The sequence below is a fragment of the Nyctibius grandis genome, chromosome 2, assembly GCF_013368605.1.
Source record: "Nyctibius grandis isolate bNycGra1 chromosome 2, bNycGra1.pri, whole genome shotgun sequence".
Taxonomy (NCBI): domain Eukaryota; kingdom Metazoa; phylum Chordata; class Aves; order Nyctibiiformes; family Nyctibiidae; genus Nyctibius; species Nyctibius grandis.
This window is the reverse complement of record NC_090659.1, coordinates 57,613,467-57,639,100: the sequence shown is the minus strand read 5'-3', so window position 1 is coordinate 57,639,100 and position 25,634 is coordinate 57,613,467. Positions and strand designations below refer to the sequence as shown.

The following is a 25,634-nucleotide window of genomic DNA, read 5'->3' as shown; positions in this document are numbered from 1 at the left end:
CAGTTTCCATGATAATTTCTTGAAAGTGAAATGTAAATACAAAAACCTATGTTACAGGAGTGTTAGAGATGTCTGTAAATAGAGCATGAAGATGGAAGGTGCTGCAAAATGAATATAAATTATTAGCAGTAACTGAGATGAACAAAGTTGGGTTTTAGACCAATGTCACTTTAGAGTTTGGACAGCAACATTAGCTTGACCACACTGCACTTACTGTGCATTAAATTGTACATTTTGCAATCTAACCAGTAATAAAAAATGCTGAACATATATAATGCATCTAAATTAAAGGTGACCTGTAAAGAATCAGTCACATGTCCTTTCTCTTACTATTTATGTGATGATCTCAAATAGTGTAATCTCTATTTTTTCTGCATATGTATTATAAATTAAATTGTAAATTAAATTAAATTAAATATAAATTAAATTGTATTAGAAATTAAAGTACTCCTTGAGTTAGAAGATTTTATGGTGTCCAGAGAATTACTGAATTGTGCCAACACAAAATCAAAGGAGCAAATATTGCCCAGTTTTTGCCATGGGCTGGGCCATAAAGGACAGCTTACATGATTGCTGCTAAAGGGAATGGATTTCCATAAGTATAAAATGCTTTTGATTTTGTTTGCTTTTGTTAAAATTAACTTTTTTAGTAAAACATTGAAATTTATGGAATTAATAAGTTCCAGTTAATTTTGGGTAAAGTATTTAGCTTAAAGTCTTAGTTTTATATTAAGTTGTACAGAGTAATTTATAAATTATCTAAGACAAGATTGCTGTAAACCTGAGTGAGTCCTTTGGTATGAATGGCGTGAAAACACAACAGTTGAGGAAAACAAAGGTCTTTAAAGGTGTTCCTTCAGATATCTTAAAAAAAAAAAAGGGATACACTACTTCTCTTTGTGCGCATTTTCACTGACTTCTGCTTATCCAGTCACCTACGACAAGCCACGTCTACTCTTTGCAGGTTTATTAGGGCTGTCATGTTTAGGCTTCAGTCACTGAAAAGTGATTTCTTTAACTGTTTCTGCTGCTCTTTACAAACGGGAAGTTTCCACCTGTTCGGCTTCCAGATACAACGCTGCGCCTGAGGACCGCAGTCTGCTCCTAAACACCGCTCTCCCTCGGGCGCCGGGACGGAAGGGAACACGCGCAGGGTTGCGCGACGGAGATTTTGCCTTTAATACAATGTTGACCCGCCGCGTGGTATCCGTAACAGTTATTTAAACGTATTTGCGGTCTAACAAAAGGCATATCGCGCTCCGGCGGACGCCAAAGCCGGCGGCAGAGTGAGCAGCTCCTCACTCGGCGCACCAACGGGAGCGCGCCTCCCGTCCCAGCAGCGCCCGGGGCCCCCGGCGGGCGGGCGGGAGGGAGGGACACCACCACCTGCGCCCCGGAAGGGCGCGGCGGCTGCTCCCTGTTGCTCTCTGCCTCCTCCTCACCTTCCCCTCGCGTGGGGCGCCCGCCTCGCTTCTCCCAGCCGGCGTCCCGCTCCGCCGCGACCCGCCGGTGGGGGAGCACCGGCGGCAGGTGAAGGCGGGAAGGAGGCTTTTAAATGCTTTTCTCCTCTTGGCAGGCGTTGTGCTTCCCCCTCCTCTCGCCCCCAGGCCGTCCACCGGCACGGGCGACCCCCACCCGGGGAGCCGTTAACCGCCGTTACCGGCGGCGGGGTCCGAAAACCGCGCGCGCCGCCCTCTGTGGAAAAGGCGGGGGAGGGGGCGCCGGCGCGCGCATGCCCGCGCACTCGCCCGCCCCGCCGCCCCGCGTGACATGCGCTGCCGGGGCCGCCCGACGAGATCAAAGCGGGAGCGGCGCGACCCAGGCTGGGGCCGGGCCGGTACCCGGCGGGTCCGCGCGCGGGAAGGGCGGCCTCCCCCCTCCCTCTTCCCCCGCCCGTTGGATAAAGCCCTGGGCGGCCCGCGCGGGGCGGGCAGAGCAGCGCAGCGGCGGGGTGCGGGAGGCAGGCGAGCGCTGCCTGGGAGCCGGTGGGCTCGGCGGCGTTTTTCCTCTCCGCGAAAGTGTGGTGGTGGTGGTGGCGGCGGCGGCGGCGGCGACGCCGGGTGGGCATGAGGGGCCGTGGAGCGCCGCGCTGCAGCGGCGGCGGCGAGCACATGGTATAAGCCGGGAACGTCGGCGAGAGCCGGGCCGGGGTAACAGCGGTTTGGCGGGGCGAGCGCGGCTCCCTGCATGTGGAAAGTGAGGCGAGCCAGGGAGCCCGGCGGCACCGGCGAGCACCCGGCGGCGCGGTCCTGAGTACCCGGGCAGCGGCGGCCGCCCGCCCGCCATGGATTGCAGCCTCCTCCGGACCCTCGTGAGCCGATACGTGAGTACCGCCGGCTGGGCCCATCCCGGCGGGGCCCCCGCCAGCCCCACAGCCCGCAGCCGCCTCTGAGGAAGCCCTCTCCGGGGCAGCCCTCCAAGCGTAGCTCGCACCCCCGGGGGACAGGAGAGCCCTCGCCGCCCGGTGAGGCGCAAGGGAGGCAGCGAGGCTGCAAACAGCGGGGAGTCGTGCGATTCCCTGCGGGGTGGCCGCATCGCGCTGTGGCCCCGGGCTCGCAGAAAGGGCTCGGTCAGGAGTTTGTCGGTCCCATGACTCGCACGGCGGCCGGGGGAGCCTCGGGGGGCCGCGTGACTTTCTCTGTGAGCGGAGGGTGTAGCGGCTGTTAATGGGCTCCCTGCTGCCCTCTCCCCGGGTAGCTGGCTGCTGGGCTGTCCTTCGCTAAACCGGAACGGGTTGACCTAAGTTCGAAACACTAATTTACAGTGTGCTGCGATACGTAGTTGTCAGGGCAGATAAAACCTCTAGTGTTTTTTTTCTCCTTTCTACTTGTTACATGGTTTCAGTCAAGCTGCGTTTTGTGGGACTGCTCGATTTATACACACTGACGAATGGTCAGAATTGTCCCAAGTTTTTATAGATGTGCGTGGTAAGGTTCCAACGCGCTAAACTTGGTGTACTTTGGGGAGAGAGAGTTGTGTTGGTCAGCATGTGTTCCCTCACCCATACCGTCTGAAAAAGGAAATCAGTAGTGCATGAGAGTGGTTCCAAGTGTAGGTTGAGGTGCGTCAGTGAGTGCAAATCCGGTTTCATTGAACTCCTAACAAATGTTCACAGTAAAGGTTTTAGTAAATTGGCAGAATGTAAGTAAATGCGGGGCTATACAGTATTGGGTCAGGGACTGCCAATACTAGGGAACTGCAAATTTTGCTCTTGGGTGTAGAAGAAATTTTTAACAAGATGGGGAGAGGTAATTGGGATTTCCAAATACCTACAGCTTTTCCACCCACGTAGGAAGTACTGTGAGGAAACTTTAATGCTCTGACCAAGCAAATGTAAACACACTACACCCACTTTTGTGCATGTCAGGAGCTATCTCCGCATAATACAGGCTGAAGTCTTTCTTCTTTAAGTACAAACGAAGAAAAATAGAGGTGAAAAATGACTGTGGATTTTTTTTTTTCCTGTTTACAATAGGGTATTATGTGGGATGAGGAGAAAATGGAAAGGTGAGTACTGAAAGCAGCTATGTGTATATGAATCCTTAGAAAGTGGCCCTGAGGGAAGAAGGAGAATGCTCAAAATGTAAAGAGTTGTAAGAGAAGCAGTAGTCTCCGTGGATGTGCAAAGCTCAGGTGAACTGTGCTGAGCTGTTTGGAAGCAGGCAGGATCAGTGTAGGTGTAGTGATGTGTCGGTGCTGATCTAACTGTCGAATTCACTTCGAGATATTTTTTTTTTTATGTGCTCACATCGAGCCTGTACAGATAGCACATTCATTGTGCACAGAGTATACTGTGGTCTCTAAATCTCTTCTGCATAACATTGTTGCTAACCTCTCTTTTGAAGTAGGCTTAAGCATAAAATATAAAAGAAACAGGCTTGAGAGTTACTACGGTAGTTATTTTAAAAGATGAAGATATATGTGAGAAGACAGTATGTTGAAAATAAAGTGCTTGAGCTTTTGAGTTGTGACTGTCATCACTCTCCTGTACTGCTGATGAGAGTAATTCAGCAGCCTAAAAGCTAAATGAAACATAATTATATCCCATGTGAGGAAGTGTTCCTATTTCCTACATCGCACTACTTTCTATATTGTATGTATGCCAATAGGCTATGTCCAGATAGTTGCGTAGCTGTTCCGGGTTGCCTTGTATATTTTCACCTGTTGCTTCTTGTTCTTTCGCATTCCTTCAGTTTCTTAATTTTGAATCCTTTCTTCCAAGGAAAGATCATTTTGAAAAAAGCTGCTGTAAGTAAATTTGTGTTCACCATTTCAGTAAGGCCATTAACATCTGTCACACTGATGTCTGTATGTTGTGTGTTTTCCTTTTGGTTTTTTTTTTTTCATCTCCATGGTTCACTATTTTTGTACAGCTACAGCAGTGAAAATGAAGATCAATAGTTTGAATGCTGGGCCTGAAACTAACTGCCGTACAAGTGTAACAGATGCACGTGTCAGCAGTATTGCTCCATAGCTGTTCACCCAAGCTCTGTACACACCAGCTATGCCTCACAAGTGTAGATGTGCTTGCTTCTTTCCAAGGTGCTTTTTTTTAAAAAGGGAGACAAGGCAGTGACACTTACGCAGGAGAGTCAGAGAATGGGTACATCTTGTGCTTATATCAAAGTAGGATCAAGCTTTGGTTTAGTTAACATCTGTGCAGAAACTATTCAATGATTGAGGTCCTAGAACTCTGAATTTTTGTTTTGCAAGTTGTGTCCTGGACTTATTCAGATGCAGTTCCTTCCCAGGGCAGGCTGGTCTCTGGATTATCCTGAGGACCCTGTGTGATGCAGGCTGGAAAATGTTATTGAGATAGCTGGGAGCTCTTACAGTGGTATGGCATGATCTTGGGATAATAAACAGTTGCTGTGAGTTATACTAATGGACAGTTCTAATAAGATGGTTTCTAAGAGTTCTGCATAATTTCTTTTCTTTCCCTGTACTATATGGTGTAGGACATAAAGGCATAAGTTAAATACCAAGGTTATTCTCCTGATTGTGAAGGTCTGTGTCTGTGTTGTGTCTCCCAACTGCACCCCCCCCCTTCCCCGTTCCCTTACTGTTGTTGCAGTTGCTGTCCTGAAGCAATGCAAAATAGCACATATCTCCAAGGCCCTATGGAAGCACAACAGTGACCAGGTGCTGCCCGTTCAAGTTGAAGTCAGTTTCCTGATGAGCATTTTCAAATGTTTGTCTGCAGTTTTACCTGCGTTGGGTGTCCTCCTTGTATTGGAACAGTTCAGTGACATGGGTTGAATAAGATACATGTTCAGCATGCTAGTCATACTGTAGTTCATGTCTCTTCATCAAGAGCTGGTGTAGCCTCTTAGAAGGACAGAGGCAGTGATGTCTTTCTCTTACTAGGTTTCCTAATTGACATTCTGTTGTTCTGCCTCTTCATATGCATCTTGGAAATTTCTTCTTTTTTTTTTTTGTTGTTTTCACTTCAGCTCTTATTTCGCCTTACCATTACTGCAGCCATACACGATTTATAAGACTGGTGATAGAGAATAACTTTCTATGTAAAAGGCGTTCGTTTCACTGCAGCTCAGCTGATGTGAAGTTCAATGTAGTATTCTAAATGTTTTGTGATCCTTCAAGCTGGAATATAGCAATGTAGATTTTCTTTATTGCGTCTAATGAGGTTATTCTGTATATTTTACTGCTTCAAACTGTATGAGCTATAGTAGATGCATCTTTAAGTAATGAAATAGAAACATCCACTATGTGGAACCAGAGTCTGAATAAGCCTTCTATGATAAGATAAACAAGATAAATTTTGACAACTATTGTTTAATGTACTTTTCCAAATAATGGCTATGTGAGGGTAGCATGAAAATTGCCGGGGGGTTGTGAACTGTTTGTCACATACTCTATTAAAATATAACCTCTTTTTCTGGATGTTGCTTTTGCATCAGAAAACATGCTTCTCTGACTTCTCCTTGGATTGTTTGTGCATTCCCCAGAGGATGTGTGCTACCCCGGGGAGGGCAGCCTCACGACCTGAGAATACAGAAGTAGTGTGTACTGTCCTATAAGTGTCATGGAGAGCCTGCTGTGTGCTCATAATGAGAGCAACTTGTTAGCTTAATATTAAGCAGTACACTATTTAGGGAAAAAACAAACATACGATCATAACTAAAACTGTGTCAATACAAGATTAGCTTCTGTTTTGTAGCTAGATTATTTGGGACACTGTGTGGATGTCATTAAGCAATGTGTTTTGCCCATATAACTGCGGCTGCGTTAGTTTTCTCTGGTAATTTATTCTTACTGACCTTGGGACTTCTGAAATTCTTCCTCTTTATAGTCAAGAGATAGCTAATAATCTTAAAACAAGTCTTGATGACATCTTATTTTTCATAAAATATAAACTTACTTTCCTTAATAAAACATGTACATATGTCTTTTGTATATTCATGATAGCTGTTTATGGCTGAATGTTGATGTGGATATTCCTGAATATGGTGGATTTAAATATATCTTGGCAGTCTGGAAAAATGTCGCCTTTTAGGATACGTTTATTTGGACACTAAATGGTTGCTAAACATCTTGCAGCCTATGGTGATGGTCTGTTCTGTGTTTAAGACAGCTGGCCCTTATCACTAAATGCTGCTGCCCAGGTTGATGGCTTTGGGTTGTGTAATAAATATTACCGGGTCAGAGGTCTGTAATACTGAACAGTTTTGCCTGTATAATGTATTATATTTAGATACCCAGTCACTTTATTGCTTCTCCTCTTTCATGTTCTCCTATTATTTCAGGATTACAAATCTGGATGTTAAGTATTTGTTGCCTGTGTAAATATCTCTAAATGTGTATAGCAGCAGATAAGATCCGCTTCCAGAAGTGATTTATTACAGATCTGGCCTCTGGGAAGCTTCTGTCCTGTTAGTTCTGCAGATATTACTGAAAAATCTTTTTTTTTTTTTTTGGAGGTTGGAATAAATGAATTTACAAACAAATGCTTTATTTTTCACTTTTCTAGAAGTGGTTCAACTTTAATCATGGTTTGAGAGGATGATTGACTAGCCTAACCAGGAGGTGAAGCTAAGGCTTTTTAGCAAGTTCTGTACTAAATTTCATGGCAGCCTGTGGCTTTTGGTCATTGGTTTAGTCAATTTTGTTGTTTTTATTGGCAGTATAATACTAAAACTGTTTTCTAATTAGATTTCCTAAGTATTTTACTTGTGTGTAGTCTTAGTAGAAATAAATGAATACTTTTCTTTTTTTTTCCATTTATCTATCTGTGATACAGCAAAGACTGATAACTGTTTTGACCTGAAAGTTGGCGAAATAGCAAGCCTCTGTGCTCTGGTATTATTTGTGTCTAAAAAGACAGTCCCTTTATCAGATGCTTCAGATGACCTACTGTTTTTAATCTAAGTTCAGTTAATACATATGAAAGTGTTCTTGCATTCCAGTTCTTGCTTTTGCTTGTAGTCCTTCACCTTTCTCTACACCCTTGCAGATTGGTATCAAACTAGTGCTGTTTAGATATTTCTTAGTCAGGGTGCCTGTTAAAATAAACACCCGTAGTCTTCCTGGCTATCACTTCCAGTAAGTCAAAAGGTTTGTGGTGTTGTTTTTTTTTTTTTGTGGTGGTTTTTTTTTTTTTTTTGTTTTTGTTTTTTTTTTTGTTTTGGGTTTTTTTGGTGATTTTTTTGTTTGTTTGTTTTTGTTTGGTTTTTTTTTTGTTCCAGGGGTATAATTTCACAAAATCTTAAGCTGTTTTAAGTGTCATGTGAATGTGTTTATATACAGACTGTCTGCTAACTGTCCTGATTGTACAAAAGATATTCTCAATAGGAGCTATGCTCGTACTCACTGGTCAGCAATTACTAGCTTGCGTTTCTTAAGTGTTTGCATCTATCCCTGGTATGTAATGCATTTTTGGTATCTCTTGTGCAAGTCAGCGTGTCACAGGGTTTTCTTAAAACCTGAGATGCTTCCCATCTCCCATTTCTGCCTCGCTGTAGATGCCAGTTCTGGTGTGGAAGGTGTGACAGAGTGCATCTAACGGCATGAGTAACTTCCGAATTCCTGTTTCTGCAAGCACCATTGCTTTGTTATTCTCCTAATTGCCTTTTTTTTTTTTTTTTTTTGTGGGAGGGGGGAAGAGTCTGTATGGAGTGCTGCCTGCATATTTTTCAGCCTGCCATTTAACAAAGGCAAACTTTGAAAGCTTTACTTACCCCAGAAGTTAATTCTGCTGAACATTGAGTGTGGCTGACAGGATGTGGCGGTTCTGCAAATCTAACTAGTTCTTGTGTACTGGTAGTGACTACTGTTGTGTTCATTCTGGTTTTGTAATGTACTCTTAAGACCTTTCAGTATAATCCAAGGCTCAAAAAAAACCCAAACACCAGACACTCTCCTTTCCCCCATCAATTATTTATTGCTGAGGGGCAATAAACATGGAGAATTGCATGGGCTTTGTTTTTCCCCTCTCCCTCCTGCATCAGTTAGCTAATTTACACAAGAAAAACATTATTTCCTTTTTCTTTTGAGAATAAACAAATGAAAATAGGACATTGTGTATGTAAAACAGGTCATTTGCAGGAAGCCAGAGTACTTATTATAAGCTAGTTGCTCTTGACTACAAAATATTGCTTGTCAGATGCATCATCAGATGCTCTGATAGTAGAAAACATTGCTTTTGGAGCACCTAAATTGTAGAAGTATTTCAGTGACTTAAAATAGATCAAGAACTTTCAACCTTGCAATTTTTAGCATCAAAATTACTTGTCTCTTCTGAGATGAGAACTGCATAGTTGCTTTTGTCTTTTGATAGCATGTTTTTTGATTTTTTTTTTTTTTTTAATGTAGTTCTGCTTTTATGCCTTTTCTAAAGCACCACAGAGTATCAATACTGAAAGCAGGAAGCTTTTTCAGAATCTTTTTTGGGAATGGAAGAGGGCAACGTACAACATAGCACACATAGCTTAGCAACTCTCTTCATTTCTCATTCATCCTTTGCTCCTGTCATACAATAGTAATTGAAACAAGGAAAGTGGCAAGGTGGAATGGGATTTTCTAATGAGTCTGCTTTTTAAACCTGAAACACTTAGTAACTGGGCTGACGAGTAAAATGTTCAACAGGTATTGTAGCTGGCTACTGTTTGTGCCGTTGAGATGGGGATAATAAACTTGTTTAATCTAACTAGGTTTAGATGCCACTAGAAAACACTTGTGTTTTTTGAGGAGCTGCAGCGTGATTGATGGTGAGATGCCTCCTCCATGTCATGTGCAGGTATGACAGGGAGAGGAAGCAAAGAGAAAACTGTGCCACAGAAAAGACTGAGCAGATGTTTTAGCACCTGTTATGCAACTGGATTCAACTTTACTGGGGAGATTTTTTGAGCAAAATAGCCTGCCTCTCCTCATGTGTCTTTTAGTCAGATTCTATTTTTCCAGAATAATGCTTCTTATTCTACTGGTTTACCATTACACAGGATAATGTAGTATTTCTATTTGTATAATTGTCAAGGGACATTTCAGTTGAAGTTCATCCTGAGCTAGGAGGCAGAATGACACTAGAATGCTATTATCTTCTCTGCTATAATTGCCATGGCAACAGCTGCAGGTAGACAAGGCAAACTGAGGATTCTTTTTCTATATAATACAGACACTGCCTGGTTTTTTTTTTCTTCCCTCTCAGTAATGACTCTGAGAAGCCTGTGGCACAAACATGCTCTGAGTCATCATGAAAAGTGTTTTGTTTTTTTCAATTTAACTTTGATGTCAATTTTGTAAGTGTTGAGTATTTGTGATACTATATTAAAAATGCACTCTTTCTAGGAAGAAACTGGCAGCCTAGCCTGGATTGTTCTAGGAGACTGATGAGGTCAGCCAGTGGCTGGTGAGTTTGTTTGAAACATCACAGAAGACCACAAGCTGATAAGGCACCTAAATGTCTGCAGATTTGGATGTTAATTTCTGTGTGCGTTCACCTTTCCTTAGGACAGGGATGAGAGTATGACCCAACTCTTCTATAGAGAGAAGTTGTAAGGGTAGTTTAATGCTTTCAGGTAATAGAACTACTATGTCACAGGAAGAAAACTGGGTGTGGATATAAGCCTGTAATGACTGTGTCTTAGGGTTGTTTTTTTCTTAAGTGTTCTACACTGCTGCTCTCTCTGCTGCCCCCAGTTTCCCCCTTTATTCCTGCATCTGCATACATTCACGTGCAGATGTGTGCACATGTCCATCCTGAAATTGTATGCAGTTCATTTGGCAATGTCAAGAATTATGCCAAGATTTACCAGGGATCCAGATGTTTCCTAGTATTTTTTTTTAAAAAAAAAAAAAGGGCTTCATACTAGCTCTTCTATCTGGTTACTGAGGTATACTGAGAAACTGTGTTCGGGGATGCTTGTTGTTGTTTATGTTGTCATGGTAGTTACTGCAAGCATGAAAGCTTAAGAATTCGGAGATTTTGTAGGGACACTTTTCCGTTTATTCTGTTCTTCCCTATAGACTAACTTCCCTTTTTGAAATAGGAGACTGGTTAATTTGTTTCCTTCATTAATCATTAAGCTTATCTAGATATGGTGCAGGGTGAGGGGGGAATAGTGTTTCTTTTTGCTGGTGGCACTGACTAATCTCTTTGCTTCAGTCAAAAGAGGATTTCGTCTAACCTATTTTAAATACAGGATTAAGGACAATTAGGCTCTTCCTCTACTTCGCCACTAAGATGGGATGTTGTGAAATCCTCTGAAAAGCACATCTGCTTATATGCCAATAAAGTTTTGCAAAATTAATGTTAATAATCAAAATAGTTATATGCAGAAAAATAAATGTTGTGTATGAAGTACTTGTCTGAGGAGGATTGTGTGGATGAACTGGGGGGAGGGAAGGAATTGAACTGTTTTCCCAGTAGTTGTGTCTCATGCTTCTAATTTACATTGTGAAGTAGATGTATAGATGGACTGAAATGGATTTCTTGTTATCTGAATTGCATTAGCAACTTGCAGTTCATGCTTAGCATTTTACATAGCCCTTCACATCTTTTCACAATACTATTGTGGATCTGAATCAGCAGTGGCATTTGATGGCTGACATTAAACTGCTATACTTGTCAGGAGGTCATAACAAAATAAAACCATGAAAAATACTACTGTTATTTGAACATATATGATACGCAGAAGACAGTATAATGATTAATGTGAGGTGAAAAAATGGCTGTGTGTATTTTGGAGAAGGTTTGTCTACCTAATCCATCCTGTAAATGATAGAACTGACTGACTTCCATGAAGTGTGGCTAGTACACTGTGAAGCTACAAAGAAGATAGTTGAATGACACTTGCCTCTAAGAAATTGCTCTTGTAAGTTTATTACTAGTAGTTGTAGGTAGGTTACTGATAATCATAGTTTCTTTAGTTTTGTTTTCTGCAGAACACTACTCCAGAAAGTTCTATCTAATCTTATTTTTGGATGATAATACACCTGAAGAAGGGTGGTCCAGAAAAAGCTGAAATATATTTATTTCATCTTATTCATGAGGTGACTTGGAGTCAAATAAAATGTAATTTCTCAGACTGGCATAAATAGCATTTCCTGAAATGGGTGGAGTGTTTGGTTGTGGGGTCCCAAAGCTGACTTCAAGGAGAATTGTGGTCTTCTGTTAAAATACATCTGGTGTGTTTGCCTATGGCTTTGGCTTGATGATATGCCTTTGAATGCCTTCTGTCTTCAGACGTTTTAATCCTGCTGCCTCTTAGGCTATTATTATGACTTTAGCTGTACAGGTGGGCCTAGTATTAAAGTTTACTGGTGAGTAACAGAAATGGCATATCAATCACTGGATGTGTTTTGGGTAGAGTATAACAAATGTGGAGGAAATGTTCTTGGGAAAGTTGCTTACTCTGTGATTTTTTTTTTTTTTTTTTTTTTTGAAGGAGAAGACATTTAAAATTTAACTGCAATGAAAGCTCTTAAACAGGCTGCAATTTAATCTGACTATAAAATGTGCCTATGTAGAAACAGACTCTTTCATTATGTGAAATATATGTATGAGAGAGAATACTGCAAAGGTAGGCTCAAACAGTTTATTGACCAAGTCATAACCAAAAGAATAACTTTTATGCTGATGTTGGCATAAATATAATGTAAATAAGTTCAGGCTGGATATTTTGCTCTGGTCAGAAAGACTCCTTACACTATAAGCAGCTTTTGATTGATTAATGTTAGTGCTTTAGTTTAATGTTCAACATTTTCTCTGTAAACATAGGATGTACTGAAATGCTGCTGTTATTCACTAGTGTTTTGTGTGTGTTACAGAATAGTTGCAACTTTTCTAGTAAATTATGTGTAATTTCCTTTTCTTTGATTTATCAGTGGAACTACATTAACAGTAAGTGAGATCTTAAGAGTTATCTTAATCTTTCACAGTCTAGCCTCCTCACCACCAGTATGAACTTTGGAAAGCTTAACCTCAGTAAAAACCTTCTGTTCATCTAGGCTTAAAAAATTCAAAGATTTCTCAGGTAACCTCAAGTATTAGAAACATTGTCAAGTTAATTTAGTGTTTAAAATCCAATATATATATTTTAGAATGTCTTACACTGTCTCATTATTAAGAATGTTTAGTATTTTTATCTTTTTGTACTGGATTTTCAGCCAGTTCCTGACTGCCTTAAACTAAAGCAGTTCTAGGGGTTCTAGACAAATCCACTCTTTCTTGTTGATTTTAAGCTCTTTGCAGGAATGTATATCCTCTGCACAACACATATATAGCCACTTAAATATATGGCTGGTCTTTAATAGCATAGTGGGGAGGATGGGGACCAGGTGGGTTAAAGCTGAGATAAGAATTTTGTTTCATGACTGTCATTGAGCACAACTATGAAATTCTTTCACCTTCTAAGATTAAAAAAAGAAAACAAACTAACCCACAGGTTTATCATAACTTCACCTGTGAATGCTGGAGTATTGTTAATCTCTTAAACAGTGTTAACTGACTGTTTACTATTTACAGCTGTCAGGTGACCAGATGGCCTAATTTGGTAGGAGGTGCCTGTGTATTGGCACTGGGAGGGGAGAAACGAAGGGAAAATGAAAAAAGCTTTGTCCTCAGCCCTGAACTGCATGAGCACTTTAACATGATTCATAAATATATTGACTTCTTGATACTAGGTTTTTGTGTGACACAAGGATGTTAAACTTCCATACTTAATAGCTATAATGATATAGAAGCAGTAGGAAAGCTTCACATGCTTTTGTGAAGCAGTGCACAGTGAACATGGGCAGGTATAAACACAGGGTTATAAAGGGCGATCTGGACTGTGGTTTTGCATCTCCTGTCTCTTTCAGCCAAGGGGGTCTCAAATTGGAAAGGCTTATCTTTTTTATTTTTTCTTTAAAGGAGGGTTCTTAAGCCCCTGACTTCCTTCCTAAGAAATGAAAAGGTTACCTTGAGCATTTTTACTCTGTTAATGGTATCTGCTGTAACTTGTTCAAAGAGCTTTTAGGTCAGCATATACATAAAATAAGTTTTTTTAAAAAATTAAAAATTTTTATTTTTAAAATTAAAAAATGACTTGAGGCTAGATTTCTGCTGGGCATGTAGAATTAAAATATCAGTATTCCTTTGTTATTTTCCTGCATATAGCAAATGATAAGGTATTTTAAATGGAAAGTAATAATGCTTTTACACATGCATTTGCTTTTTTGTGTGTTAAAATGATGACAAAAGCCAAACAAAGTTTGGTTGAGTCATGGTTGTAGTTGAGTCATTAAGTGAGACAACTGCAAATGCTTCCAAACCTTTAAGGCTGATAAGACTGTAGCTTTGGCTTCTCTTCTTGCCTTCTCCCTCTGCCCCAAGTCAGACCACTTAATGCTGCTTATAATTACTTCTTTTTGCTGCAGAATAGCAGCTGCTTGGTTATGTGGCTTTTAGCTGATATTTGAAGAGTATTGTGATGAGGGGGAAAAGTGCCACTGCACTCTTTGCTGTCAAATTCATATCTGTGTCTTGGAGATGCACTGGGGAAAAGCAGGACTTGGGCATAGGGAGCTTCCCATCTGGCCCTGGGTGGGTAGATCAGCACAGGAGTGGAAAAGCATGTTTGTAGTGCTGCTGCTGGCCTCGGGCAGCTGCATCATGTCACTTCTTCCTTAAACTGATTATAGGTATGATCTGGACTTCTCTTCAGTTTCTCATAGTATGTAGAAAAGACCAAAGCAGAAATGTTAAGCAGGCTGATGCAGCGGCATATAGCTCTTGTGATCTTGTAAGAGCTGTCAAAAGGGACTCTTGTCAGTGGAGACAGGTTCACTCTTTCTCTTCCCTTCTGTTTTGGATGTGCTGTTGGCTTGTTGAGAGACATCTGTTTTATTTCGCTCTCTGAGTGACAAACCATTGGGCAATGAGAATATGTGGGTCCATTCTTAAAAAGGTAACTTGCTCTGGGTTTGAAGCTGAAATGGGTGAAGTAGTCGCAAGTTTCATGGTGACGGCAAGAGTGCTGCCAAGTGCGGAGGTTCTAGATTGTGCTTCTAACTGGCATGCAGTGACATCCCAGAGCAATGACTGATGAGTCAGGGCTAATTTGACAAGTTGCTGACATCCATGGAACACTGACTTGTTTTGTGGATAGCATCTGGCATCAGAAAAGGAGTAATTCGGAGAGGGATGGGAGTTAACACTTTATATAAATGTCAGGAAGCCTTACTATTTATGGAATGAGAAGCGTTTGGGGGACTACATACTGGAGGGAATGTTACTTAAAAACAGACCAACCAACCAGGAAATAACTCCAGCCTTTGCTCCCCAGACTAACCCTGGGATGTGCACTCTCTTGTAGCACTCGTGTGTCATGTGGCTCGACCTTCCCAAAGTTCTAAGTGCAATCAAAGCATAATGACTTGAGGGAAAGTGGAACAGCCATTATATGCTTAGCATTTCCTCCCATGTGTATATTAAAACATGTTTTATTGAAATAAGGATGCTAGCCAGCACAGGAATCATTTGTTAAGATGGTGAAAGCCCATAGCACCTTTAACCCTTTCACAGGCAACTGTGGGAGACTGGTAAAGGAAGGTTTCTTTTGTGTAGTGTGAAGGCCAGTGTCAAATGCTTAAAAACCAAGGTTTTCTCTGCATGAAGACAAGATGTACATGATCTCTTTCACTAAAGATATTTGGAATTAATTAGTTCTGAAAATAATTATTTAAACTTGGTATTTCTAAAACAGGCAACAAAACATCTGTTAATGTCAGACTAGTCTGAAAGTGCTTCATGCTTTTTGACTCTTTTCATAAAAAGTGACCAGATGATCTGGAGAGATCCCTTCTAACCTGCATTATTCTGATTCTAAAATAAGAACTGTTGACTTCTGCTGAATGTTAATTTAAAGAAGAAAATACTCCTGCCTCTTTTGCAGCTGTCTTGGTTTTAATCTCTGAGCAGATGGTAATAATAAAACATCCTAGTTTAAAACAGGCTCTGTGGATAAAGCTGCATAACATCTTAAAGTGATAACCCACAGACTCCACAGGTTATTATTTTGAGCAGTAATTATACTGCTTGGGATGTTTGTTCATTCATGCTTTAAGATTGTCATAATAGAGGTTCACAGCAACTTCCCTGTGTACATCTGCTCAGTGAAAACTACTGTAGGTGGAGCTGAGGCTTTAGTAGCTGTGGACCTGACCAGGTTAAAGTATTTTTCCTGGCTTCTGTTGTTCCAGTTAAAATAAAGTTATTCCAGTCAGCCTGTACCCAGTTATTGTCATCACTCCCTACTGGCTTTAATTGCTCATGTGGCTATTCTGAAACCTTTTTATAAAAATAAAATGGATTTTACTCAAACTACTGAGTAATTTGTAAAGCTTGACTGATTTCTTGTTCCTTAATTCAGATATTCATAATATCTGAGGAAGCCCTAGCCTTTTTGAAAGAGGATGATAGTAAGTAGGTAGGTGGGTAGGGAACTGCGGATGGGGAACTCTTCTGGAGCTTAAAGAGGCTACATGCCTATGACTTAATTTGGAAGCTGCTGATGTATAAGTGTGACCTGAGAGACTGGAAGAGAAAAGCTACTAGACTTTAGTTAGTAACAAAAAGTGTGAAAATGCTTGTGCCCTTGAGACTTAAGCTGGCTGGTCTTGGCTTTCATGACAAATAGTTGTCTCACCAGGGAGCACTGACTGACTGTGGGTGCATGTGCTCGGAGAAGTTATTCTGGAGCTGCACTTAGGTGTTGAAACTACATGTGTGTTCAGTTTGAGGAGTGTGGAAATGAGAGAAGGAAGATAGAAAATAGCGTCAACTCTGTATGTTTGTATAAACAGTCTTACTTATTTAATGCCATTACCATTAAAAAAATGGATCACAATAAATGACAGCTGTAAGCTGTTCTTGAAGGATGACTTACTGTGTTAAGAGCTGATGAGCTCTGAAAGGTTCTGAGGCCTTAAGTTGAGTAAAAGGTGGTGAAGATTATTTGACTGACTGGAAGGAAAGTATGGAAGTAAAACCGCCTTGATCTCAGTGTACCTGACTTATGTTTTCTTATAATAGTTTGGGGCATGTTAATGCAATGGCTTTCCATCTCCATTTTAAAATAGCAAAGAGACAAGGAAGGTGAAAGAATATTCCACATAAGAGAGAGAGTCCTTGGCTGAAAGAGAAGCTTGAGTGCTTAATACCGCATGCTTGAAGTCATGTGTTTGTAATGTGTCCTGTGGTTTCTGAGTTGGTGGCTGAGGGAGAGCAAGCTATAAATACTTCTCTATTCTCCACTTATGTGGTCAGTTGAAGCTTGCTAGAACTCTTATTTAGAACTTGACTGCTAAATTGGCAAATTAGGCCAGCTTTCCTGCTTCTGATTGGAGTTTGCTTTTTTTTTTTTTAAAAAAAAAAAAGGCAAAGCGAATCTACCAGCTTAAGTGGTTTAAATTGTGGGATGCACTTTTAAAAGATCCAGGTTCTAAAAGAGAATCTGGAAGCTTTGACAGATTGCTCCAGGAGGAAGATTTTTCTTCACCTGTTTGAAGACGACTTCTGAGGGATTAATGATGCTCCTTCCATACTGCGATCAGCCTTTCCATCCATTTACGTAGAACAACTGAGCTGTTGCTCCTTACTAAAAATGTTTATTTTGATTAGCAAATGTGTTAAAAAAGTCTGGTCTCAACTTGCATGGTTCATGGGTGTGCAGTCTGTTTGCAGTCCTTTAAAACACTGGAGATGTTTCTGAAAAGGCTGAAGTTCTGAGCTTGGTCTCTAGCTATAATTGATACCAGAAAGTATGAAGCCGTTGCTCTGGATGGTATCTAACAGTCTGTCCTGGTTTGGACTAGAACAGAACGAATTTTCGTTTCAGAGATTTTTTCCTCTCGGTTAAGTTTCTTCTCAGTAACTGCACTTTCTGAAACTAACTGCATGTTTTGCAGACAGTGTCTGCTTCTAGTGTTGATAATGCTGGAAGTTTATAGTTACTACTAAGGTAACGGCATGAATGGTATGCAGAAAGGCTCTTGCTTAGACTTATTCCTATAGAAACCAAGGTCAGTGTTAAATTCCTCACTATCTACAAGTGAAGAGCCGTAGAACGGTCTCACCTCTGGGGAGGAGCGGACAGGACAGGTGACCCAAAATAGGCCAATGAAGTATTCCATTCCATACATGTCATTCTCGGTTTAAAGCTGAGGGATCATGAGGGTTGTGCTTTTTTCTTCTATGGCCAGTGTCCGAAGAGGACTCTGTCTGTTTTTCTCCTGCCCTTGATGTCATTCTGTGTGGTCCTGAATCCAGTTCCCGTCTGTCGCTGAGCCCAGTCTGGGACTTCCTGGAGCCTTCCCTGCAGTGCCAGTAGTGTGATGATTGTCATCGGAGGAGCTTGATCTTGGTTTTGTATGTATTTGTATATATGTAATTATTTCCATTATTATTATTATACTCTTTTCATTATTATTATTTATTAAAACTGTTTTAACTTTCCAACATGTAAGTCTCCTTTTTCTTTTCCTTCCCCTTCTGGGGGGGGAAAGGGTTAATAGAGAGCATCTGCCATTGGTTTAATAGCCAGCTCAGCTTTAAACAGTGACATGGTCTCACGTGGCTTGCTAAGGGACTGTTTATCTAGCTTTGCTTCCCTTGCAGGTGGTTCAGGATGTTCTGTTCTTCGGTGCACTCTCTCAGAATAATATACTGGTCTTTAATCCCAGGCGCATCCTATTCCAGTGCCTCAGTTTCCCTTTAGTGCAGCCTCAGCCAATCTTACTATGATTCCTGTCTCTTCTGAAAAGCCTTTCTTGTAGGTCTTTTTCTGCTGAGGTCTCCTGGTTCATTGTTCCACAGTTATCCTTCCTGAGCCTGTATTCTTACGCCAGTAGGGTTTCTCTTCGGTTCTTTGCCCTAGTTTGTTTGTCTTCTCATATGTCTTCTCATATGCATCCCTTTTGAGAAGTTACAGGAAATGGCCTAGTGAACTCCAAATGAGAGCTTCTAGCCTAACAGAGAAATTGCCTCCCTCCTCCTGAGCAGTCTGATCTGGGTCATCTGATCCCCAGCTGAGCCAAGTCAGATGTTGCTGTGTGGTGGGCCTTATGTAGGAGGGATAAATTGACCCTCACATCCTTTGAAGATCCAAGTGCCTTTGGTGCTTGGAAAGCTATAGCCAACAAAACATGCTTTTGTTATCTCCCTCAAACTGCACTGAAGCATATGATTGGAAAGGATTATGCCATACTAGGATACTAAATATATTTTTCCATGACACTCTTATACTAAAAAGAAAAACACAGTGATAGCCATCTCCAGTAACGATGGGAGTACCTTCTCTTGGTGAACATCAATGCCAAAACTTTATTTTAGTACCATCTTTATTTTAGTACCATCTCAAGTCATTATCACAGAGAACAGTGCAGCTATCTTGGCACGCTGTGCTAGGAAGAAGTGCGGTTCCTGATTTAGTGGGTGCCTGTCTGATTGATGCATTTGAAAGTGGCAGTTCAGACTGGCAGCAGAAGAGGATCAAAAGCTGGTGCTGAGCACAGTAGCGATTAACTTACAGTACCTCAGGGCTGTTTCGTTCTTTACAATGGGGAAATGTTAGTGTGTTCACTCTCTGCTCTCAGAGAAATGGCTTGCAGAATGGTCAGTGTGCAGCCTGGTTGCTTGTTGCTAGGAAAAGGGTTAAAAAATAAAAGCATCTTTTGAAATAGGTGCTTGCTGTCCTGAAGCTGAAGGCCTTGAAACTTTGAACTGGCCTACTAGCTAGAAAGCAAGCTTTGTACCCGGGAGAATCACCTGAAAATGTTCCCAGCTAGCATTATTTTGGTCTTGTCCAGGTCTGTTTTGGAAGATTTTTGCTTATCTAAATAATGATCTGATGCTTAGGCTGGGAAGTTTTTGCGAGGGCACCGGTTGCTACTGCTTCGTGTCAAACAAAACTTAAAATCTGGAAGCTTGTTATCACAGGCACACTGTTTGCAGGAGACTGTGATACTAATATTGTCTTCTAACAGTTTTGTAGACAGAGCAAGTGGCTGAGGGAAGCCTGTTCCTTTGACTTCTTCCTGGAGACTCACTTGGAAAAATCGTTGCATTACAGTGTGTGCTGAGTCCTGCCAGAAACCATCAATTGTGGTGGTTGTTGCTGCAGTGCAAGCTGTAGCTCTGTTGATAGGGATAGACAGTTGTGCTTTTAAGTCTGAAAGTTGCAATGGGATTGCGAAGTCTCATCATTGTGCTGTGTGCCTGTTGCTTTGAGATATGGTTATGTGACTACTGCCAGGATGGCTATGTAAAAGCTTGGTGAAACAGTCTAAAACAATAGATTTAACATAATGTTGAAGCTTTCCTTTGGTGACAGGGGACGGAATGCTGAAGATAAGGTGTTACTTTAAGGCCCCTGCATTTTGTGTCATCTTATGGGTTGTCTTGTGGATGTTACGCTCCTAGTTAGATTTGTTAGGTTTGATTTTTCTGAAGGTAGAAATGTTGCTGGCAGAGGGGGATAGATATACTTTTATTGTACATGTGAAGTTGGTGAACACTTGTGACTTTTCTAGGTTTGTAATTACACTGACGGAAGGCTGTATGGGGAAACAAGTTGATTGTCATTTTGCTTCACTAAAAATGTTTTTACTTCATTTTTTTCAGGTAGTGACAAATGTCCATTTTATGGAAAACTGCTCGACGCATGTTGACCTTAAAGCAAAGGGTTAAGCTGTCTTGTGTGGCTGCTTTTTGTCCTGGAAAGAATCAGCAGTGAAAGTTAGGCTGTCAGCTTTATTTGCATTTCCCAGCTATTGTTCCCTTGCCAGCATCTTTTAAATGTTTTAAATGTAGCTTTTGTATTTTTCTAATGCATAACATTTGTATGCAGTGTTTCTTGTGATGATGCCAGAACAGCAATATAGTAAATATTTAATAAGAGTAGTAAAGATTTCTTGTCCTGAACGAGCTGAAGTCCTGATCTAAAGGAAATGAAATTGCCATTCTAAATTATTTATGAAATGCTGCATGTAACGAGATTGGGTTTGTTTGGTTTATGATAAATAGATGGCAGGAGTAATGGTCTCAGTTTAGTTAAAACATAAATGGAGTAGGTGGGTTTTAAGCATGATAAAAATCTAAGTAATCACAGTTTTATGGCTGAGGGTGATATATCTTCATCCAAGATGGTAGCTGTAGTACAAGTTGAATGTTGGAAATTCTCCTGTTGCTCCATACTTCAGCTGACTGCCACTTTTTTTAAATTTATTTTTTAATATGGTAGACATGGCTATCAACTGTCATGGGAACAGGAATTTCCCTTGTGATTTACTAGTATTTAAAGATGACAATGATTACTGATACAGCTTCAACTTCAGTGGAAGGGGAAAGTGTGTGAAGCAAGTGTGGTTGATGCTTTGAGCGTGCAGCTGCAAAAAGTACTCTTTCCTCTTTGTTCAAATGCAAAAGGAAAGTATGCAGACTGGTTGAGACTAGGGAAGGAGTGAACAGAAATAGTGAAGTATGTGGGGTGAAGGAGATCAAAGTTGTTACAGAAGGAAAAAAAGAAGTGTGGGTACCCCTCTATCTGGAGACATAAAGCTTGAAGCACAAGCCCTTGGATGTTTAGTTGGTTGAGACACCCTGTACCTGGCCCTTCTTCCCTTCTTCACTATTATTGTTCTGTTTTTGTTGCTTGGAATGAAGAGTGATAAAACTGAGGAGAAAAGTGAAGACTTCTGAAGGAGGTAGGAGCTCACATACTTCTCACAGCAAGGGCCAGCCATTTGAGGAGGTAGGTGTCTGCTGAGAATATGCTTCCTTTCAGTATTACTATTTTCTTAGGTGTTTGTGTTTTGTTTTCTTTTCTTTTTCCTAGGGACCACAGCTCTCTTCAGGGATAATAATTTCAAAACTAAGTGTGCTAGTGATGGGAGACATGTACTGAGATGGCCTTTACCCAGCTCACTGTGGGCTTTTAAATGTAATCCTGGTCTGGTGAGAAGCCACTGTAGTTTTTAGAGCATTAAAAAAGATAAGATTGCCTGGCAAACAAATAAGGACTGTGCCTGAGAGGAAGAATTCTTTTTTAGGTAAAAAGCTCAGACATGCTTTCTATCATGCCTCAACTCTGCAGTTTACTTTTGATGTTGGGATTTTCTTTTATGTATTATTATTAATTTCCTTTCTTGCTTATTATGCTCCAAACAAGAATGTAAGTTAGATTTTATAAGTTTGAGTGTATCTGGACTGAAGGCACATTATTTTCTTTAAAAATACATGAATGTGACTAGCAACTTCTAACATAAATTATCCAAATTCACTTTTTTGCAAATGGGGAAAGACAGATCCAAAGTACACCTGTCGAAGTTCAGCTCCATAAAACTGAAGTTCCTGCTTTATATTGCATCTCAGTGGGATTGCAGTACTGTCTCCCTTTGTTTTGCTTTAAAATGAACCCATTCTAAAGCCATTAGAGTGTGTGTGTATATCTGGCTGTCTGTTTTCCACTTCTGTAGAAGTGAGCTTTCAAAGCAGCAGTTCAAAGCACAGACATTATATTGCTCTTCAGATAATACCTCCTCTGAAAATGCTGATAGTTACTTTGTTTTATAAGTCTGTTATATTTCTATTTTGGGTAGGACAGGAAGATAAAATCCTTGCTATTGAGATTTTTTTTATTTTTTTACATTTTAGAGTATAACCTGGTCTTAATAAATACACATGATACTATGAAATAGTTTACAACAACATTAAAAGGGTTTTAATTATTTCTTTTTCACTTGATCATTAGGTTTGGCTTAAATATACTGTGGTTTGCTTCAGAATATGGTTGTGGGGTGTATTTAAGCAGTAGACATTATTAGATATAAGAAATACAATGAAATTGAACTCACCTTTTTCATGGTGATAATATCTTCAATAGAAGAGGCATGAAAGCAACTTTTGCCAGTGGTAGGCATCCTGCTGCCAACTCTTGATGTCTCTTGGGGGACTGAAATAGAGCCTGCTAGTTAACTTTCTAACAGTTGTGCATGCCATATCCTTAATGAAAAACACGATAGCAGATGTGTGCATGTTAATATTGTTGGACCTGGAAAAAGTTACAGGACTCACTTTTCTGTGTTCTGAAACATCCCATGGAATAGATTTGGCAACTTTAAGCTATGTCTTCTTGCGAGAATAAAGATGTAACTGTATACTGTGTGTGTATGTATGTGTATACACACACATCTACATATAAAAATATTTTTGTGGAAACCATTTGCGTGCTGTAGGTACCAAGGATGTAGATGTTCAGAGGAAGAAATGAAATGGGACCGAGAGATGCATCACTGTTCCTAGTCTCCATATTCCTCCTCTGAGTAGCCCTTCCTATCTCCCTTATTTGAATGCACCAGTTCTTGTGCTTCTGAAATAATTTGTCCTTCTGCCAAATAACAAAATGTGTTTGTGTGGGTTTTTTTTTTTTTGGGGGGGTGGGGTGGGGTGCGTTTCTTTAATGCTACCTCCCATGTCTACTGCAGAAAAAGCAAATGGCTTAACAAAACAGACAGCCAATTTCTGACTCATGTCTGGTTGAATCCACACTTGGTTTTTCCTGTCTCTGTGTCTGAGCTTCTGAGCAACCTGTTTCTTTCCTGCTCAAGAGCCTTTTATAAGCAAATATTTGCAGTTCTCTGCTGTCCTTTCCTGTCTGCATTTGGAGACCTACTCCTAGAAATCTTTTAGCATGCTCTGCTATGAGTTTGCTCTTTTGTAGGAAGGCTTATTATTTCCTCCAGGTTGGAGGAAAATCCTGTATCTTATATAGGAGCCTTCCTGTCCAGGGCTGCCTTCAAAACCCATTTACCACTTGGTAAGCTAGCAGCAGAATTGATCTGACTTCAGCACTTAAGTGGTATGCATTCTCTTTGTCAAGTTTTGAGTTTTAACCTTGAGTATACTTGTGATTCTTTGAAGTGCTAAAATAGGGTTGCGTGTAGGGACTGGAGTGTTGAAACTGTCTCATAAGATTGAGCCAAACATAAATTCCAGCAGTTTTGCTCAGATTGTATGCAGAGTAACTTCAGAATATGCTCCTCTCTTAGTGGAGCCTTTCCTTTTTTTTTTTTTTTTTTGATAAGGAGACTGATGTAAGAAAGGAACACTGAAATAAAGTACTATTCCTGCTAGCTTAGATAGCTTTCTGATGAAAAAAGCATCCTAGAGAAAGGCTGATGAAGCAGATTCTTACACAATGGTTAAAAGACAAGCTAGAAACAGGTTGTCCATTGAGCAAATGCTTTTCTTGTACAAGGTCTTAATACTGTTGAATGTTTTTGGTTGATTAGTTGCAGATGCATGCAGACTTTTATGTTGTCCTTGAACTCTCTCCATGCTTTCAGTGGTCTAATGTGGATGTGGGTCATGAACTTTTCCAAGTCTGATATAATAAAAATAATTCTCATGGAAAAGTGACAGGCAAGTGAAGAGCTGCAATTTGGTGTGGCAGAGAAGCAGGGAGAGTGTGAAACTTTAAAAGTGATGTAAAACACTCAGTTGTTTATCAGAGCATATAATGTTGTAGACTGGGACTACAATTTCATACTTCAACTATTTAAAATGTTTGAAGAATTAAACACTTGCCAGTGTTAATCAGTTTAAGTGTAAACTTAAATAAACCCAAGAGAATGCTTAGACCTGGTTCCACAGGTTGGTTGTCAGGACACTTATTGAAAGGTGCTGTACCCTGCATGAAGAGAACTCTTTCTGATATCTAGGAATCTGGAAGGTATCAGGAGTCAAGAAGTGTGAGAAACTGAGAGGTAAGCATTGCTTCTCTGGTTGTTTCTGCAGGAGTCCCTGAAGGCTTCTACTGTAGCAGTTTGTTTGAAAGATGCCTCCCTGTTGAATACACTGTAAAGTATGTTTTGTTCTCTTAATTAGCAATATTACTGTGTACTGCAGTGCTAACTCTGCTACTACAGAGATATTGGTAAAAGCCTAATCAGTAGGGGCAACTGCTCAGACAGTAATGACTTTCCTACAGAGCCATATTTATAACATAGATGACCTAGAGTAAGGTGACTCTTGGTCTGATATTGCTGCAGTAGAGGTGGAAATAAATGGAGAAGGAAGAAGGTGTTGCCTGTGTAAAGAATCAGAAAATATTTTCTAAAATCAATGTAAGGTTTCCTCCTCTTTGTATTTTCTGAATCTGATGGTATTGCATACTACCATGCCATTTAGTAAAAGGTAAATTCACTCAAGTATGGTTAAGTAAATTGTTTGAACTTAAAATTAAGCTTTGTTCATTTTCTTGGCAGTTACTGCCCTTTATTCAGTATTGCACTTTTTGAAAAGCTGTGTTTTAATCTCAGAGGCTAAATTCCTCACAATGTATTGTCATGGTACATACAGATGTTACTTTACTTCTATGTATTAAAAAAGAAAAAAAATCCCTTTTTACTGTAGAGATATTTTGAGATGTGCGTCTAATGTAATCTCTGCTCCTTGTGTGTACTTGTTGGAAGCTTTTATGTTGTTGTGCATCCTGTATGCTCCTGTTAAACATTGTGGATAAGTAACTTCATTCTCTCCATTACTGGCACAGCTTTCTCATCTCTTATGGAATGGCCTTCCCTTTCTGTGTTCTCCAGCAGTGATACTGTCTGTGAAGCATCCTTCCTTCTAACTAGAATTATACACTGTCTGAGTCTGCTTCAAGGGAAAAGTGTTGCTCTCATTTCTCCAGTCATCAGGCCTGTTACTGAGAAAGTGGAGCTTGACAAGTGTCTCCCAGTGGCAAGTAAACATCTGTTCATTGAAATTTTTGTTTTTGTATCGGAATCATTCTTGAATCTTTTTAGCTAAGACAAGTCTAAGCCACCAAAAATGAATGAAAGGTACTCAGTGGGGTCTGGTATGCAGTTTAGACTTCTCAAGAACAAGTTTGTACTGGTTTAAGCCCTTAAGAGTAAATGGCAAAAGCAAAGATTGAGGTATCACATCAGGTCATCTGAGCATCTTAAAGCTGAAAATGGCATAGAACTGATAGTTTTACATTCCCAAGAAAACCTGATGAGAAGGATGGCTAAAAGAACAAACTGTTAGCCACTTAGTTAGCAATTATGAAGCAAGTAGTTTTTGTTGTTAAACAACACTATTAATCTTCTTCAGTTTGGTATTATGGTTGCGT

The 25,634-nt window shown here is 40.5% G+C and overlaps 1 protein-coding gene across 2 annotated transcripts in view; it reads left to right on the top strand.

Moving 5' to 3' along the window:
- The first annotated feature begins 1,807 nt into the window (after nucleotides 1–1,807).
- ATP11A (ATPase phospholipid transporting 11A) overlaps nucleotides 1,808–25,634 on the top strand; it is a 135,158-nt gene continuing 111,331 nt past the window's right edge. For both annotated transcript variants that reach the window (XM_068420519.1, XM_068420528.1), the window contains exon 1: nucleotides 1,808–2,323. In XM_068420519.1, coding sequence (XP_068276620.1) covers nucleotides 2,285–2,323 — 39 coding nt within the window. In that variant the 5' untranslated portion in view covers nucleotides 1,808–2,284. The remainder of the gene's footprint in view (nucleotides 2,324–25,634) is intronic.